The 19,016-nt window shown below is 55.7% G+C and overlaps 2 protein-coding genes across 6 annotated transcripts in view; both read left to right on the top strand.

The window, feature by feature from the left end:
* Window positions 1–683: 683 nt before the first annotated feature.
* Window positions 684–14,806, top strand: LOC144730159 (uncharacterized). Of its 2 annotated transcripts, XM_078610760.1 has the most exons (4): window positions 684–1,520; window positions 7,036–7,170; window positions 7,725–7,859; window positions 11,623–14,806. In XM_078610760.1, exons 1-3 carry the CDS (start codon window positions 927–929, stop codon window positions 7,821–7,823), a joined length of 828 nt encoding a protein of 275 aa, XP_078466886.1. In that variant the 5' UTR covers window positions 684–926; the 3' UTR covers window positions 7,824–7,859; window positions 11,623–14,806. The 2 variants fall into 2 exon arrangements, with proteins under 2 accessions (XP_078466886.1, XP_078466885.1); XM_078610759.1 differs by having other exon boundaries at window positions 7,725–14,806.
* Window positions 14,807–16,433: 1,627 nt separating this feature from the next.
* Window positions 16,434–19,016, top strand: part of LOC144730157 (filamin-C-like) — a 58,787-nt gene continuing 56,204 nt past the window's right edge. For all 4 annotated transcript variants that reach the window (XM_078610755.1, XM_078610757.1, XM_078610756.1 and 1 more), the window contains exon 1: window positions 16,434–18,873. In XM_078610755.1, the coding sequence (XP_078466881.1) occupies window positions 18,480–18,873 (394 nt within the window). In that variant the 5' untranslated portion in view covers window positions 16,434–18,479. The remainder of the gene's footprint in view (window positions 18,874–19,016) is intronic.

Below are 19,016 nucleotides of genomic sequence, written 5' to 3' on the forward strand. Positions count from 1 at the left end.
TAGGGGAGCTACTAAGCTAAAACTACATAACTAAAATGTTACCAGGTCAGGCCAACTGCGCTATACAGCTCTTTTTCAGAAGCGACCTGGATATTAATATTAGGCAAATACTCTAAACAAATGTTTCTAAATGTGTATGGAAAATCCGGAGGACCCGGAGTAAAATCCACGGGGAGAGACATGCAGTATCTACATATACAGGCATCAGCGTGTCAGGGTCGAACCAACGAAGTCCTGTATATCAGGCGAGTTAGTTAACATCTCACAGCCACCGTGGCGCCCACGAAAATTCCAAATCGAAACTTTTTTTTTTAAACAAATGTGTCTTTTATTGTAGACCCAACACAAACACGAGACGCTTCTCGCGTTCCGTGTCCATCCATGAAGGGGTAAAGCAGTGGCTCCTCCCGCGGCTGCCAAGACGTTTGGCCAGTGTGTAATGGGAGGCGAAGTACCCTCTGCAGAGAGGGGCTCTCTTGAGCTCCCTCCAGTGGAAGCCCATCCGCCAACAAGTTCAGGCTTTGCGCCTTTGTAAGGGCCCGAATTGTGCCGCGTGGTCTCTGCACGGCTCAGCGAGTCACCATCTGCAGGATCTGATTGGACCGCGACCCCGGGGCCCCTTATCTCGAGGTCCAGGCAGTGACCACATCCGCGCGCGTTCCCCCGCCACTTTCACAACCCCCTCCGCCTCCGCCCCCACTGCTCCACATTCCGCGCGCAGTTTCCTCATCCTCCAGCGGCAGCAACTACTGACAGACGCGTCTCCAGTGCGCGTCAATAAACCCCGGGGACGCAAGCCGTCCCCGCGATTCCACGCAACGCTCTGAGCATGAAGTGAAGTCTCCTACGGAGAGCGGTGTTTGGTAGTGGGGCGGGTGCTGTCTCGGGACAGATAGAAGGGACCCGCGTGTGGACAAGGAAGAGCGATGTTGAAGAGTCCGTGCCTCGTCATTCGCGAGTCCCGGCGGACAGAGTCCCCGGTCTCTCCCACCTCGCCTGGCGCGGTGACCCGAGGAGGAGGTGGTGGTGGGACCCCCTCAAAACGGGACCCCGAGCTCTTCCGCCGCAGGGGTCTCAACCTTCAGCTGCTGCAGCTGCAGCAAACCTCGCTTCGGACCGGAGCCCGCGGGTGCTGCACACCTTCGCGTCTCCACAGGAGCTCCCCCCGCAACGCGGCGGCTATGCGGGACCAGCTGAGGGGCTCGGCGCGCGGAGGCGACGGCGGCGGCAGCTGTGCTCACGATGATTGGGATGGTGGTGGTGATGATGGTGGCGGTGATGGTGGTGGTGATGGGGACGCGCCCGTGCGCCTCACCCTCGCTCGCCTCGTGCGCCGCGTGGAGCGCGTGGAGCGCGAGGTGAGCGCCGTGCGCTGCGCCGTGGCTGCCATGGAGCGCGTGGCAGGGGACCGCCAATTAGGGCCCCGGGCGGGACCCGAAGCGGGGCCCCTCCGGCGGGACGCCGAGGTGACCCGGAGGATACGAGAGGCGCACGAGAGGGCGCAAGAGGCGCTACTCAAGGTGGGGTTGAGCCCGGAGCTGGTGTTTGGTGAGCGGCGAGGCGAGCGAGACCTCGGCTGCTGCAGCCGCTTTGTCAATCCCAGTGCCGATGAGCACGGTTGGCTACGTACGGTGCGAAAAAGGTCAACTTACCACGTGGGTCAATGTGGGTTGATGAAAGGTGGGAGAAGTGACGAGGTGGGAGGAGCGGCAAGACCGGTCTCCGATATCAACTCCCCGCTGATTTAAGTTCACGAACATTTCGACGGCCTATAGCCGCCGAAATGTCAATTCCTGTGGAGGGCTTCTCGGCACGTCGCGCCTCGCCCGTCGCCCCCACTGATGTCCACTTTCTCCACCCCCCTCCCCTCCCCCCAATGTGTGCGAGATTCTACTAACTCTAGTGTATGTATATATTAACCTTATGGCGGGACCCCGGGGTCCCGAATAAACGGAAGTCAAAATCGTAATTAATTTATTTTTGGCGACTCCGTCCCACCGCGCGCATAAACGCCGCGACCCGCCTGGCGCGGATCGTTCTGTTGTCACGTCGTGTCCAAGCGCAGCAGCGAGGACAAATGCGCAGAAGAAACTAAACTTTTAAACTTTGATTAGCGCATCGTGTAGAGCTCGTCGAGAGGAACAGATTGCCGTCTCGTTCGCCTTCAACAGACATAAAATGACGTCGCAACGCAGTTTATGCGAGAGCCGCGGCTTATGGGACCCCGGGGTCCCGCCATAAGATTCGTATGTAGGGTGTGTGTGTAGGGTGAGCGTGTATATATGTGGATACTACTGGTGTATGTAAGGTGAGAGAGGACAGAGACGCGGGCAAGAGGGGGAGAGGCGGGCAGGGGGGGGGAGGCGGGAAGGGGGGGTGGAGAAGCGGGCAGTGGGGGGGGGAGAGGCGGAAATGGGGGGGGGCAGGGGGGGGAGAGGCGGGAAGGGGGGGGCAGGGGGGGGGAGAGGCGGAAATGGGGGGGGGCAGGGGGGGGGGAGAGGCGGGAAGGGGGGGCAGGGGGGGGGAGAGGCGGAAATGGGGGGGGGCAGGGGGGGGGAGAGGCGGGAAGGGGGGGGAGAGGCGGTCAGGGGGGGGAGAGGCGGGAAGGGTGGGGGGGGGGGACAGGGGGGGTGAGGCGGGAAGGGGGGGGGGGCAGGGGGGGGGTGAGGCGGGAAGGGTGGGGGGGGGGGACAGGGGGGGTGAGGCGGGAAGGGGGGGGGGCAGGGGGGGGTGAGGCGGGAAGGGGGGGGGGGAGAGGCGGGGGCTGTTTCCGCTGCCGCTCGCGCGCCGTCAGGGGGCGCGCGAGCGCCGCGCGCCCCGGCGAGAGAACCGCGTTTGTAAAACAACAAAAACATCTCCACAACATTCATCAACGCCACCGTGTGTCACCTTAAAAGGGGAAATATATACAGCATACACGTACCGTCGTAGCAGGCGACGTTTCAGACAACGGTCCTTCACAACACACTTTAGTTGGGCGGTGGTGGCTGTGCACGCGGCTGCCTGTAAGCGAGCGCTGTGGAAGGTTGGTGGATCACCGGCACTCGTGTTGTGAACTTCCCTTCTTTACGTGGGCGTCGAGGAGGAGCCGTCCATCGTGCTCGCCAGGAGAAGGCGGCACGGCAAACATTTGGACTCCCACCCGTTCCGTCCGCACGGGATTGAGTGTTTCCCCCGACGCAACGCGTGGGCTTCCTCCGTGCCCAATGGTTTCCTCGCACACGTAAACACCGCTCATCAAGTGACTAATGTCACCATCACGATCCATGGCGGGTAGCCCCTAGGTGAGCCAGTGCGCAGTTTGCCGTTTGTTTCCACTTTCCTCCGTCTTGTGCCAATATTCTCAAGTAGTGCAACACATCTTCTCGCCACCAAAATGTTAGGTCGTCGTCAAGCCATTCTCTTTAAAGTGTTCCGCTCTTCGCTGTTTCATTGACCGATGACACCTTCATGTGTAGTGGACCGCAGAGCTCGGGCAATTGTTGGCGCCGGCTCCTCATCGCCCCTCTGAGTCGTTCTCTCTCTCTACGAGAGCCAGGAACGAGTTCTGCGGTGCGCCAGTGGCGCGTTACAAGTTGACATTAGTATTACTACCATTCTGTTCGTCGCTTCCGTTTATCTGCGGGTTGTATTGGTTACGTCTCCATTGGGAGCCGTGTCCCACTGCACGCAATACACACTGGGGCCACGTGCGTGCTAAAACCACTGAAGCTAGCACGGCGTTCTGGTTGGTCCTATAAACCACGTGCCCATATTTCATGTCCCATTCAGTCTTATTGATTGTCAGATCCTCCGTTCTGTCACGGGGGGTGGAGGGAGCGAGGGGCTCGTTCCAATCATCGGCTGTACGATTCGCCATAACGGTACCCTCCTGAATCACAATTTGCATGGTTTTAAAAAAGTTTTATTTTATCAATCTCTCAATATGATCTGGCTGTTGAACGTTGCCTGTGGTGCAGTTTAGTCCAAGCTCTCTCGCTCTCTCTGCGCTGTATATTATAGCCATGCAAGCAGTTCAGCCTGGCTTTCTTGCACCACGTTCCGGGCGCTTCTCAATGAGGAACCGAAGGCAGCGGCTCCCGTTCTCCCTCGATACATCCATTCAGTTCTAAGCTCCCAGCACGTGCAGTGAAACGTCGGACATCATGACAAACATACATCGATTTCAAATGACCCTCTGACTTTCTTGTCAACAGCTGATTGAATATTGTGAAAGCGATGGCCCCGTGCCTTACAGAGGAGAGCGTTAACATATGTAATCAGTGGTTGGTGGGAGACGTGAAGAGGAATTGGATACCACACTGTGTCCTCTATAATGTATCCCGATTGTTTTAGTGGGGTGCCTAAACATGGCTAATGATCCTGTGAACTACACATTGATTCCTCTGCCCATGTTGATGACTCCAGACACTGAGTGTTTCGTCTCATCCATCACACTGTGTTCAACCACCACCACGCTGTAGCTCACAGCCACTAACCCACTCACCCACCCACCCATACACTCACCCACTCACCTATCCACCCATCTACTCACCCACTCATCCACTTACCCATCCACCGACTCACCCTCCCCTCACTCACCCACCCTCTCACTCTTCACACTGCAGGTCACAACACCGTCTCCACCTCTCCCCTCGCACTGCTCCACTTTGAAATGCCCTCTCCCAGCATCGTCTCTGTTCCCCCAAGCTCTCACAATAACAACAACCTTGCTAAATTCAAGACGCAGTTTAACTCTTATATCCATTACAACTTTAGTATTGCTCTTTGTTACTGGCCGCTTGGGGCCTGTGCTCAACAGCTGTGACTAAATACACAGATTTTGTTTTGTTTTATTTTACCAAGTAAGGCTCACTGAGCTACGTAGCGCCTTTTCAGAAGCGACCTGGCTATCACAAATGATAGCTCAACCGAGTGGCTCATCGTGTGGCAATGACTAGCAGCCAAATACTCTAAACACGTGTTCCTAAATGTGGAGGGAAAACCCGGAAGACCCGGAGAAAAATCCACGCGACCACGGGGAGAGACACAAAAACTCTAAATATACAGGCGTCAGGGTCGGGTCGAACCCACGACCTTCTGCATACCAAGCGAGGGAGTAAACATCTCGCCATCGCGGCTCCCCAAAAAATCCCCCTACGAGTCCCAGCCAACCTGGGTTCAATTCCTACCCTGGGGCATGAGTGGCGCATTGCTTCTGAGCCACCCCAAGGCCACTGCTCAGGTCGATGTGGATGTAGCCGAGTTCCTCTGGGGTCGTGAATGAACCCATGACCTACGGTATACCAGGCGAGGTAGTTAACATCTCCTAGCCACCCTGGCGAAAAATAAAATAATGGTCCACGTCCGTGCACTGCCCGGCGAGGAATATTCTGACGACTCGTCTCGTAACTCGACTCCCCCGGGCTCCCGGAATGGATTCCTCGCCCCCTCTGTTCGGTCCGCGGAGGAGGAGGGGCTGAGTAATAACTCTACCCGGGTCACGGTGACACCAAGGCTGCTATGCAGGAGGCGCTGACATATCCATTCTGTTGCCACGGCCAAAGTCAACTCGTAAGGAAAACCTTGTTTGTGCCTTACCGAAGACGACCATGACTCATCTTTCAGGAGGGTCCTGCCATGTCTTCGCAGTATGGGGCGATGTTGCTACTGCTCCTTGTGTGTGTTCCCAATTTAGTAATTTGCCAATAATTATTCAGCATTGGGATATTTGGCCAATTCCAATTGCACTGTGTGTGTTTTTTCGCCCCTAAGTAGATGCATACTACGTCTCCACACATCTATCCATCCACGTACAAAAAACACACGCAAGAGTTTGTTTTATTTTTTATTATACATCCCGTCAGCCCCAATACCTCTGGAAGTGCGGAATACCAGCGGCGTTGGTTGAACAATAGCTTAACTCTGGGCCGGTTTCGAACGTCCGCGTCTCATCAGACGAGTTGAACAGATGCGGATGGATTTCAATATGTTGTTGGCAAGAGCACTCCAGATAATCTATGGGACCCTGTTCAACGGAAGAGGCAATGTGAAGTTGATGTAGGGTGCTGCTAAAGTTATAACGCTGCTTGCTGTCTGTCTTTCTGTGCATCTCCCCGTTTGCCTGCCCCTCTCCCCGTGTCCCCCCTCCCCGTGTGCCCCTCTTCCCGTGTCCCCCTCTCCCCGTGTCCCCCTCTCCACGTGTCCCCCTCTCCCCGTGTCACCCTCTCCCCGTGTCCCCCCTCTCCCCGTATGCCCCTCTCCACGTGTCCCCCTCTCCCCGTGCGCCTCTCTCCCCGTGTCCCCCTCTCCCCGTGTCCCCCTCTCCCCGTGTCCCCCTCTCCACGTGTCACCCTCTCCACGTGTCCCCCTCTCCCCGTGTCCCCCTCTCCCCGTGTCCCCCTCTCCCCGTGTCACCCTCTCCCCGTGCGCCCCTCTCCCCGTGTCACCCTCTCCCCGTGTCCCCCTCTCCACGTGTCACCCTCTCCTCGTGTGAACCTCTCCCCGTGTGAACCTCTCCCCGTGTGAACCTCTCCACGTGTCACCCTCTCCCCGTGTGCCCCTCTCCCCGTGTCACCCTCTCCACGTGTCCCCCTCTCCCCGTGTCCCCCTCTCCCCATGTGCCCCTCTCCACGTTTCCCCCTCTCCCCGTGTCCCCCTCTCCACGTGCCACCCTCTCCACGTGTGAACCTCTCCCCTTGTGAACCTCTCCCCGTGTCCCCCTCTCCACGTGTGAACCTCTCCCCGTGCGCCCCTCTCCCCGTGTCCCCCTCTCCACGTGTGAACCTCTCCCCGTGTCCCCCTCTCCACGTGTGAACCTCTCCCCGTGTCCCCCTCTCCCCGTGTCCCCCTCTCCACGTGTCACCCTCTTCCCGTGTCCCCCTCTCCCCGTGTCCCCCTCTCCACGTGTCACCCTCTCCTCGTGTGAACCTCTCCCCGTGTGAACCTCTCCCCGTGTGAACCTCTCCCCGTGTCCCCCTCTCCACGTGTGAACCTCTCCCCGTGCGCCCAACTCCCCGTGTGAACCTCTCCCCGTGTGTCCGCGTGCGAGAGTAGCTCTCTGAGACCCAGGCGCGCGTGTCCGAGAAACGGCAGCTGCTGGAGTCGCGACTCGGCGAGAAGGAGCGGCTGAGCGAGCAGCTGAGGCTGGCGCACGACTCCCTGCACGACGTGAACGCGCAGGGGGGGCAGGTGGGGCCCTGCCGGGGGGGGGGGGGTGGTTGGGTCTACACATCTATCGGTCTGTCTGTGTATCTGCCTGTCTGTGTGTCGCTGTGTGGTGACTCACAGACAGGCAGAACATTATTTGGTCCGGTCCTGGGATTCCGCTCGGTTGACTCAGCCTCAAATGAGTACCTGGTGCGGTGTGTAAACATCCACACTGGGGAGACAAAAGCGGTCGGGCGTGGTGGTGCTGGCCACCCACCCCCTAGTGTACCTTTCCGGCCTTCAAAGGTGCTCGCTAACAGCACTTACTCCAACAGTCTGTTAAGGCTATAAGGGGGATCTTTGCCTTTTTTTGTCTAGCTCCTCCGGCAGGCGAGGCTGCGTTGGCTGGGTCATGTAGCCCGCATGCCCCATCACCGCATGCCGAAACAGCTTTTGTTCGGCCGGATAAAGGGGGCTAAACGGGCGCGGCACGGGTTAGAGAAGAGATGGAGTGATGTGGCACGAGAGGATGTGGAGCTGAGTTGACTTGCCAATGGTAGTGATGATGATGGTGGTGATGATGATGATGTGTGCAGGGTGCGTGGCTGATCGTCATCTCCATCTTCATGCTGCTTGCCTCCATGCTCCTCGCCTCCATGTGGCCGCGCATCGTTCGCGGCGGCGGCATCTACTGACGACACTCGGCGACGATGGCTACGATGGCGATGATGGTGATGATGACGACGATGGTGATGATGGTGATGATGACGACGATGGTGATGATGATGACGACGACGACGATGGTGATGATGATGATGACGACGATGGTGATGACGACGATGGTGATGACGACAACGACGATGGTGATGATGATGATGACGACGATGGTGATGATGACGACGACGATGGTGATGATGACAACAATGGTGATGATGACGACGATGGTGATGATGGTAATGATGACGACGATGATGATGATGATGATAGTGACGACGATGTTGATAATTATGACAACGATGGTGATGATGATGATGACGATGGTGATGATGATGATGATGACGATGGTGATGATGATGATGACGACGATTGTGATGCTGACGACGATGGTGATGATGGTGATGATGATGATGGTAATGACGATGGTGATGATGATGATGATGATCATGATGACCATGGTGATGATGATGATGACGACGATGGTGATGATGATGATCATGATGACCATGGTGATGATGATGATGACGACGATGGTGATGACGACAACGACGATGGTGATGATAACAAAAGCGATGACGACGGTGAAGAAGATGGTGGTGACGGGGATGGCGATGATATTGATGAAAGATAACGATGGGCAAGATAGGTATTGTGTAGGATTATCGTGATGACGATGCTGATGATGATACTGATGCAAATGACAATGGTGGCGATAGCGGTGATGGTAATGATAAGATGAATTATGGCTATTTTAGAAATTACGATGGTACAGGCGGCGACGATGATGAGGTTGAAGGAGGGTGGAATGGAGGTGGACGATTATGTTTGTGATCATGATGGTCACGGTGGTGTCACGGTGGCGATGGTGGTTGTTCTGATGAACGTGTTCATATGAATGATTCTCTGCAACAACGACCATGCACTCGTTATGTGATGATGGCAGCAGCGATGATTATAGAGATGATCTGATGTCAACTGTTTGCAATGGATCATGATTAATTACCACCATGATCATCACCACCCTGAACGTGATGCTGACGATAAGGTAACCATTCGACTCTCACACCTGTTCAGTAATTCTGACAGCTGCCATCTCCCCGCGGGTAAAATTGGACGTTACGCGTACTAAGCGAACGCGCAGCGAAGTTGGCGCTCCGAGTTCGATTCCCGGCCGCGGCTAACATCAGTGGCGAATATCTGAACCAGTGTCGGGCTTCCTCTACGTCGACTCAGCCTAAACTTAGTATCTTGCGCGGTGTGAAAACGTCACCAATGGGGAGACAAACACGGCCGGATGTGGTTCCTGGCCACACCGCTCCCTCGCGTGCCATTTAGCTTGCCACCAACAGCCTGTGTAGACTACACGGGGGAACTTTGTCTTTGGAAGATAGACTCATCGCACACCTCCTCGCCTCTGTCACTGCACAGAAATAGCAGCCCCCGTCACCCGGCTCGTGGCTGGAGGGGTGAACTCTGAACGCGGAGTTTGTTGGCCGTGACGCGGGGCGCCGCCGTGGCTAGGAGATGTTAACTACCTCGCCCGCTACGCAGGGGGCCGTGGGTTCGATCCCGACTCTGACACCTGCTGCTGAATACTTGGAGTTTGCGTGTTCTCTCCGTGATCACTTGAATTTATCTCGCGTTCCACCGGTTGTTTTCCCCTCCACATTTAGAATCACCGTGCGTTTTTAGAGTATTTGGTTGATATAAATATCAACGTGATGAGCAAATTCGTTGAGCTATATCATTTGTGGTAGCCATCTCGCTTCTTAAAAATACCTATTGAGCTCAGTGAGCCTACCTGGAAAATAAATGAATAAATATAGCTCCGTTTTAGTCATCTTCACGTCTAGGACTCGCGATGAGTCATTGCCCACGGCACCCAGGTGATGAGGATGATGGTGGATGCAGGTGATGATGATGGTAGTCATGATAGTGCTCATCGTCTTTAATTCGTTTCATACATCGTGAAAATGTCTCTTGTTCAATTCGCTAAAACATCATCATCATCAGCAGCAGCATCACAATCAAACTTCATCCACCATCATCATCCTTCAATTTGAACATCATATATCATCATTCAATATCACCATCATCATTATCGCCGTTGTCATCCATAGGATAATGGGGAGGTGGGGACCAGGGCGGGGGGGAAGGGGGTCGTTGGGGTCGAGGATTCCTCCAGTCCCCGCCGGTTCCACAAACACGCGGCCGACGTGGGGAGCCGCGTTCCCCTGCGCTGCCGTCGAGTCCGCAGGAGAGCGGCACCCGTGGTGGTGCGGGAGGGGGAGGGGAGGGGGGTTAGAGGAGGGGTTGCGGTGTCTCCCCACGGGCCTCGGGGGAGCCGGGACCCCTTGGCAGCTGCTGGAGCTGCCAAAGGGACCGCGCGGGGTGGGGCGAGAGACCCCTCTGTGGCTCGCACGGGGCTGGGATGGGGTAGAGGCGCGGGGTGGGGATACGGGGCCCCCAGCCCCTCATTTACTGGAGGGGTTCATTCGTAGCGGCGCTGGTTGGGGGAGAAATTCCCACTTCGGCTACGTCCCGATGGTCGCCACACCGCGGGCGCTGTGGCGAATCGCGTGCATGATTGGGACATGGAAGCCCCCGATAGAGAGAGAGAGAACGAGAGAGAATCACTCGCTGCGCGTGTCGCTACAGGCCGCGCGCTGTTCGCCTTTAAACGTTGCGAGAGCCCCGCACTTGGCGTGTTTCACTTTCCAAAAGCTGAAATGATTTGTTTGTTTCTGTGTGTCTCCCAGTGTGTCCAAATGTTTGGGCGCCACGATAGCGAGGAGATGTTGACTACCTCGCCTGGTATACAGCAGGTTATGGGTTCAATCCCGACCCTGACGCCTGCTGCTGTATATTTGGAGTTTGCGCGTCTCTCTATCTCCCCGTGGTCGTGTGGATTTTTCTCCGGGTCCTCCGGTTTTCCCCTCCATATTTAGAAACATCTCGCGTTTAGCGTATTCGGCTGCTCTAAATTTCCACACGATAAGTCACTTTGTTGAGCTATCGTGAGTAGTCAGGTCGCTTCTGTAAAATAACTATGTAACTCGGTGGGCTTTACCTGGTATAAGTATAACCTGTAAAAACAAAGTTTTTCACTATAAATCCTTTATATGCGTGGCAGCGAACTTAATATAAAGGATTTAAAAATATATTCGCCTGTGGAGGACGCGGGGATCGATCCCGCGACCTTTGGCATGGGAAGCGAGGGCGCTACCAACTGGGCTACTCCGCCACGGCCTGTGGAGGGGTTACGCTCTGGGCTCTTACACTGTGACGTTCAGTCAAAGCCATGAATGAGTTCTATTTGAATATATGTAAAATAATTTTTTCTTGCCTAAAAAGTGTACAATTTTGGGAATTTTTTTCACGAACATCAATTGTCTCGCACAACGAGTCTGTGTGGAAAACGTCAGCTCGATTGGATCACGGGAAGTGGGTTAAAAAACGACCGAAAGATTTGCACGGTCGTAACCAAGCAAGCAAGCACGCAAGCAAACAAGCGAACTTAATATAAGTATAACCCGTAAAAACAAAGCTTTTCACTATAAATCCTTTATATGCGTGGCAGCGAACTTAATATAAAGGATTTAAAAATAAGTAAATACAATGTTTACTTTTTTGTCTCTCTGGGAAAACTAGAGCAGTCAGCATCGCCACCAGAGAACGTCCGTGTCTGTCACTGTGTGTCTTTGTGTATCTGTCTCTATCTGTGTATGTGTCTTTGTATCTGTGTCCGATGTATTTGCGTTGTGTCTGTCTCTCCAGGTGTCTTCCCTGGTGAATATAGAGCGCCCAGACACCACGGGACAGACCGCATCACTACTCCACGCTCCTGCGTCCGTACGCGTGTCTCTGTCTCTACGTGCCAGTCTATGCGTGTGTCTCTACGCCTGTGCCTCTGTCTCTGCGTGTCAATCTGTCTGTCCGGTCCACGTGTCTCCCTGGGGAGTCAATTACAGCTCCGCGACCCCACGTGTCGCTCTCGTGTCAAGCTGTGACGCTGCACCTGTCTTATATCCACGGAGGACAGCAAGGGGTTGGGTTATGGGGGGGGGTCCGTGGGAGGGCGGGGATGGTGTTGATGGGGCACAGAAGCTTTGCTCCAGCTCTTGCTGTCAAGCCGTGCCCCGCCCCTCTTGGCCTCACACCCTCTCTCCTCTCCCGTCCGCTCATCGTGCACACGTAACACACACACAGATCGTTTGTCAGTCTACTGCTGGATGGTTGAGGACCTCCCCGCGTCGCGATGGGGGTCGTGGGGGCTCTTTGACCAGACTGGTCAGTGCCGGTTGATGAAGGCGCAGGAGACAAGACGTAGACGCGGGAGCATAGAAGTGCAATGCAACGATGGATTTAGCTCCACACTGTCCTCCCATACAACCGCTGCTGCTCGTGTTATTGGATACGTGGTGGCCACCTGTACGAGCACAATCCAGGCTCAAGCTACTTAGCTTCCGAGATCTGACGAGAGATCAGATCTGGCGCACTCCGAGTGATTTGCTCGTTTGTACCGACGATGCAAACGCTTAAACAAACTCTGCCATCCAACCCCCCCCGCGCCCCCAGCTATTAATAGGCGACTATACATAGAGGCCCTGGTGGCGCTCTGAGGATCTCATCGACAGCGCCTGACGGTACAGTGCAGCAAGCCACAACGGCCCCAATATCCAGCCTGAAGCTCCATCGACCGGCATGCCATGTTCTCCATCTCAAATCCTCCTTCATGCCATGTCTTAGCCCCCAACCTCTGTTCCGTGCCACCATCGCATTTTGATATCCCTGCCTCCATTTCAGAGCAGCCATCACGTGCCTCTCCATCCCGTGCCATCCATGCCGTGCCCTTCATCCTCTGCCATCCATCCCGTGCCCTCCTTCCTCTGTATTCAGTCTATGAATCTAGAAATGCAGCGTGCGCGCTGTTCTTTGTGTTTAAGGCCACTCTAATTTTCAAATTTCCTCTGTCGTCTCTCTGACTCGAATACCTCCGTTGGCAGTCCCTTCCCAATACAAAACCTTCAAGCTCACCTCCCTCTCACCCACGACTTGGTCCATGGCCAGATGACTACTCCCCAGAAAATTACATCAAAAATACATCTCGAGCTCGTCAAGGACTCGGCCTCTTCCCACCGACACCCATCCCCAACCACAAACGTGGACACCAATAGTTTGTTTGTCCCTATGGCCATAAGCGATTGGAACAGGCTGCACTCGAGCCCTATATTCGAAATGTGATTCACTCCAGATGCATCACGTGGGGAACCAACCGGCATCATCCAGTCAAGAATATCTGGTGCCGAACATCGTGTGTTCACCCATCGAGTGTTCACCCATCGTGTGTCCACCCATCGTGTGTCCACCCATCGTGTGCCCACCTGTCTGGTGTCCACCCATCGTGTGTTCACCCATCGTGTGTCCACCCATCGTGTGTTCACCCATCGAGTGCCCACCCATCGTGTGTCCACCCATCGTGTGTCCACCCATCGAGTGTCCACCCATAGTGTGTCCACCCATCGAGTGTCCACCCATCGTGTGCCCACCCATCGTGTGTCCACCCATCGTGTGTCCACCCATCGAGTGTCCACCCATAGTGTGTCCACCCATCGAGTGTCCACCCATCGTGTGCCCACCCATCGTGTGTTCACCCATCGTGTGTCCACCCATCGAGTGCCCACCCATCGTGTGTCCACCCATCGTGTGCCCACCCATCGTGTGTCCACCCATCGTGTGTCCACCCATCGTGTGTTCACCCATCGTGTGTCCACCCATCTGGTACCCATTCATACGGTGTTCACCCATGGGCGGTGAGGACGGTGACTGGCTCGGCTGGATTGGTGGGAGCGGTGGTTGGGTTGGTGACGAGGGGTATGTGGAGGGGGTCGTGGTTGGACGTGGAAGCTCTGTGTGTGTGGTGGGGAGGGGGTATGGGAGAGGTGGAGGCGGGGGGGGGCTCTGTAATTTAACACCGAGTTCCAAAATAGCTCGGACTAAATTACCCCTTCCCTCCTCCTCGTGCTGGCGGGTGCTGAGGGCTCCTGCGCTGCCGCATCACCGAGTAGAATGGTCGCGAAAAGCCGTGCGGTGAACTCTAAATTTGCTTCATTACGGAATTGCCTCTACCAAGTGTGTGTTGGGGGGAGGGAGGCCAGGGTGGGACCCCTCCCCCCACCCACCCACCAAGGAGTCTGTTCAGGGGACACCCAGGATTGAGAATCATAGATCCAAGCGAGAGCATGAGGTGCGAGCGCTGAGCTGCTGCGACGATGAAGAAACGGCCAATACCAGTGACGATGATCTGAACCGGTCCTGGGCCTCCCCTAGGTCGACTCAGCCTCAAATGAGTACCTGGTGTGGTGTGTACTAAACACCGTCACTAGGGAGACAAAGGCGACCGGGCGTGGTGTTGGCCAACCACCCCCTCGTGTGCCATGCCGGCCTTCATAGGTGCTCGCTAACAGCACTTGCCCCAACAGTCTGTTAAGGATACACGGAGGATCTTTGTCTTTGTTGAACCAGGCAGGAGCACGGCTTCCTTCAATTCAAACCGGGGCCTGCCCGTGTCTGCGACCCGTCAACGATTTCCACACTCGGCACACCACATCCCAGTTCACCTCCCGCTATGGCTGTGGTGGCGGCTACCAAGCCACGTGGCTTCTTCTCCAGTCCGCCAGCGATCGCGAGAATGTCGCGGTTTCTCTCCATATCGTGCTTCCACCTAGCGATTTGTTTAATTGGCACGAATTCAATGTTACCATTGCACTAAGTAATATATTATTTGTCGTATCGTTTGTATTGTCTGTCTGTTTAGTTTGTTCTTGAAACTCGGTCAGACCCTGACTGGCCACAGGGCAGCAGATCAGGAAAATGCCCGGTGGCCCGGTCTGTGTGGGAGACATTGTAAATGTGATCAGAGTGAAAAAAAAGGAAATATAAATATATATTTGAAATATTACCTATAATGTGTACGCTTCATTGCTTATTTACGCTCTTATTGGGAATTAAGTCCCCATGTTCGGCAGCCACGAAGATTCTTCCTCAATGGCCCATTTGCTTTTTCGCACCCAGCCCCAAATGGTACCAATGAGGATCGCATGGCAATTTGGGGCGCTGTGCGCTTTTACAAAGTGCCTCGGCCGACTTTTTGTCCCAGTCCGTTCCTGGACTCGGTGATGATGCCTTGGTGGATAGATAGCACAAAGGCTTTCTTACGACTCGGCTGCCTCTTCTCCAGACCCGTACGCTGTTGCTGCTGCGGCGTCTGTGCTCAGGCGTTGTTCTCCATGACGCGCACGCGTGTCCCCGCCGTTCCGCGCAGCAGCCCCCACTGTGTGGCAGCCGCGTTGTCGATGACAAAACGCATAGAACAACAGTTGGAAAGGTGCGCAGAGGGAGCGCTGAGAAGGTAGAAGAGGTGCGCAGAGGGAGCGCTGAGAGGGTAGGAGAGGGGGCAGAGGGAGTGGTGAGCGGGTAGGAGAGGGGGGCAGAGGGAGTGGTGAGCGGGTAGGAGAGGGGGCAGAGGGAGTGGTGAGAGGGTAGGAGAGGGGGGCAGAGGGAGCGCTGAGAAGGTAGAAGAGGTGCGCAGAGGGAGCGCTGAGAGGGTAGGAGAGGGGGGCAGAGGGAGTGGTGAGCGGGTAGGAGAGGGGGGCAGAGGGAGTGGTGAGCGGGTAGGAGAAGGGGGCAGAGGGAGTGGTGAGAGGGTAGGAGAGGGGGGCAGAGGGAGCACTGAGAGGGTAGGAGATGGGGGCAGAGGGAGTGCTGAGAGGGTAGGAGAGGGGGGCAGAGGGAGTGGTGAGCGGGTAGGAGAGGGGGGCAGAGGGAGTGGTGAGCGGGTAGGAGAGGGGGGCAGAGGGAGTGGTGAGAGGGTAGGAGAGGGGGGCAGAGGTAGTGGTGAGAGGGTAGGAGAGGGGGGCAGAGGGAGTGGTGAGAGGGTAGGAGAGGGGGGCAGAGGGAGTGGTGAGAGGGTAGGAGAGGGGGGCAGAGGGAGCGCTGAGTGGTTAGGAGAGGGGGGCAGAGGTAGTGGTGAGAGGGTAAGAGAGGGGGGCAGAGGTAGTGGTGAGAGGGTAGGAGAGGGGGGCAGAGGGAGTGGTGAGAGGGTAGGAGAGGGGGGCAGAGGGAGCGCTGAGTGGTTAGGAGAGGGGGGCAGAGGTAGTGGTGAGAGGGTAAGAGAGGGGGGCAGAGGTAGTGGTGAGAGGGTAGGAGAGGGGGGCAGAGGGAGTGGTGAGAGGGTAGGAGAGGGGGGCAGAGGTAGTGGTGAGAGGGTAAGAGAGGGGGGCAGAGGTAGTGGTGAGAGGGTAGGAGAGGGGGGCAAAGGGAGTGCTGAGAGGGTAGGAGAGGGGGGCAGAGGTAGTGCTGAGAGGGTAGGAGAGGGGGGCAGAGGTAGTGGTGAGAGGGTAAGAGAGGGGGGCAGAGGTAGTGGTGAGAGGGTAGGAGAGGGGGGCAGAGGGAGTGGTGAGAGGGTAGGAGATGGGGGCAAAGGGAGTGGTGAGAGGGTAGGAGAGGGGGGCAGAGGGAGTGCTGAGAGGGTAGGAGAGGGGGGCAGAGGGAGCGCTGAATGGTTAGGGGAGGTGCGCAAAGGGTGGGAATTAGACAGACGGATAAGAGAAGACGCGCATGTTATGAACATCGTCGTCGTCCCAATAACCGTTTAAGTGAGTGGGGACGGGCGAGACGCGTTGCTATGCGATGGGCAATGGAACCTTGGTCGAGACCAAACGACGGAGTGGCAGTCACAGGAGACAAACACACCTGGTAGCACATTATCCACCTCGGAGATGGAGCGATGCCGTCGGCTTGCATTGCAGGTCGCTGGGTGGATCGTCGCATTAGCGAGACCGTGAGAGATGGCGATGACGTGCTGGAAGGGGTTCACCCAGCAGTGGATAGAGCACGGCCACGTCGCGTTCCGCGCGCTAGCCCTGCTGGAATGTAACGTGCGTGGTCGTCCCAATTGAGCCGCGTGTGTCTGTCACTGTGTGTGCGTGTCACTGTGTGCGTGTCACTGTGTGTGTTTGGGGAGCGGTAGTGTAGTGGTTAGCGCTACGCTGCGCTACGAACCTGGCGAACGGGTTCGATTCCCGCTCACGGCCTAAACCGGTGATGATTATCAGAACTGGTTCCGGCTTTCCCTTAGGTCGACTCAGCCTCAAATGAGTACCTGGTGCGTTGTGTGTAAACATCGCCACTTGGGAGACAAAGGCGGCCGGACGTGGTTCCTGGCCATCCACCCCCTCGTGTGCCGTGTCGGCCTTCATAGGTGCTCGCTAACAGCACTTGCCCCAACAGTCTGTTACAGGCTCCACTGGGAGATCTTTGTCTTTGTAGTGTTGTATTTGTAAAAAATTTCGATTTAAAGCTTTCGTGACTGCAGAGATTCATCTTCTTGGTTCTTTCGGTAAAGTCACGTAGAATGGAAATAAAAAAATAATAAAAATTAAACATAATAAAATAATTCTCCCGACGTTTCGGCCACAACGCAAGCAGCCGTCCTCAGGTGAAGAACAGGTCTGTCAGAAAGACAGCGTCTGAATGAACACCACTAGGCTTGGTAGCGTACATTTAAGCTGGGTTGGATGGGGAAGAGCGCCTTGACAAAGGAATTTGCATATCAAGAGGAATTTAGCATATTTATGGGAAATGCAGGTATGTGAGTAGTACTACTTATGCCCGTGCATTATGCAGGATTAGCATCATCAAAGGGAGGGGATATGGGAAATGCAGGTATGTGATTAGTACTACTTATGCCCGTGCATTATGCAGGATTAGCAGCATCCTGTGTGTATTGTTGTGTGTGTGTATTATTGTGTGTGTGTTATTATGTGAGTGAGTGTGTTATTGTGTGTGTGTGTTATTGTGTGTATGCGTCTGCTCCTGTGTGTTATTGTGTGTGTATTATTGTGTGTGTGTGTTATTGTGTGTGTGTGTGTTATTGTGTGTGTGTGTGTGTCTGTGAGTGAGTGTGCGCGTATTTGTGGCCCAATGTGTGCGAAGTGAAGACCAAAAATAGCGCATCGCTCTCCCGGTGCACCGGGAGCGGCGCGGACACTGAGCGAGCCGCCTTTAATTAGGAGTGACGAGACCCCTTCGCCCCTCGACCCTTTATAAGGGAACGAGCGGCAGCTGGAAGCAACACAGAAGCAGCAGCAGCAGCAGCAGCGACAGCATCAGCGGACGCGCAAGAGGAAGTTCGATCGAGAACGATAAACGCGACCGGGCAGCACTCCGATCGCTGTGAACGAATCACGCGTCTCTCTCTCCCTCTCTCCTCTCTTCGTCTCACCCCGCGATTGCGAGGAGACTCGAAGAAATCGGCTGCGGATCCACGAACGCCTGCAGATTTTGCCGGATCTCCTCGTGAGTTATTTTTAGACGAGCAGATAAGGGAGGCGGCGAGGAGTGGCCGAGCTGTTGGCCCACCTCTTCTTCCCCTGCGCCTTTTGCGCACTTCGCGTGGCGCTCAGCTCCCGGCAGACGCCAGAGGCCTCTTCCCGCAAGAAGTTTTTAAACAAGACAGACGTTTAACCCTCGACCCACCAAACAAGTCGTCGTGTTACAGCTTTGTTACCAAAGGCAGGCGAGGGTGTAATCGGCATCATCAGCAGCAGTAGAAGAAGAACCGCGCTCTCGAGATGGATCTAGAACCGCACTATGTTGCGCATTCGCGCGGAGATCGCATGAACGGCTCCCCCGAGGAGGAGCTCCGCGGCCAGGAGGTGCAGGCAGAGGACGAGATCCCGGCTGGCGAGAAGGAGCTTGCTGAGGACGCGCCATGGAAGAAGATTCAGCAGAACACGTTCACCCGCTGGTGCAACGAGCACCTCAAGTGCGCCAACAAGACGGTGACCGACCTGCAGAAGGATCTGGCGGACGGCCTCAGGCTCATCTCGCTGCTGGAGGTGCTGAGTCAGAAGAGGATGTACCGAAAGTACCACTCGAGGCCAAACTTCAGACAAATGAAGCTCGAGAACGTGTCCGTGGCCCTGGAGTTTCTGGAGCGGGAGCACATCAAGCTGGTGTCCATAGGTGAGTGGCTCGGGAGGCAGCTGAACACAGCGCTGGACACGCGGGAGGCAAGGCCGAATTCACGCAGGGGCTTCGGGTGGTGCAGCCTGGGGCCTCTTTAGAGTTTGAAGGACCCCATGAAATGTAGATACGGCCACTGCAAT

The sequence above is a fragment of the Lampetra planeri genome, chromosome 34 (genome assembly GCF_965212315.1).
Source record: "Lampetra planeri chromosome 34, kcLamPlan1.2.h2, whole genome shotgun sequence".
Taxonomy (NCBI): domain Eukaryota; kingdom Metazoa; phylum Chordata; class Hyperoartia; order Petromyzontiformes; family Petromyzontidae; genus Lampetra; species Lampetra planeri.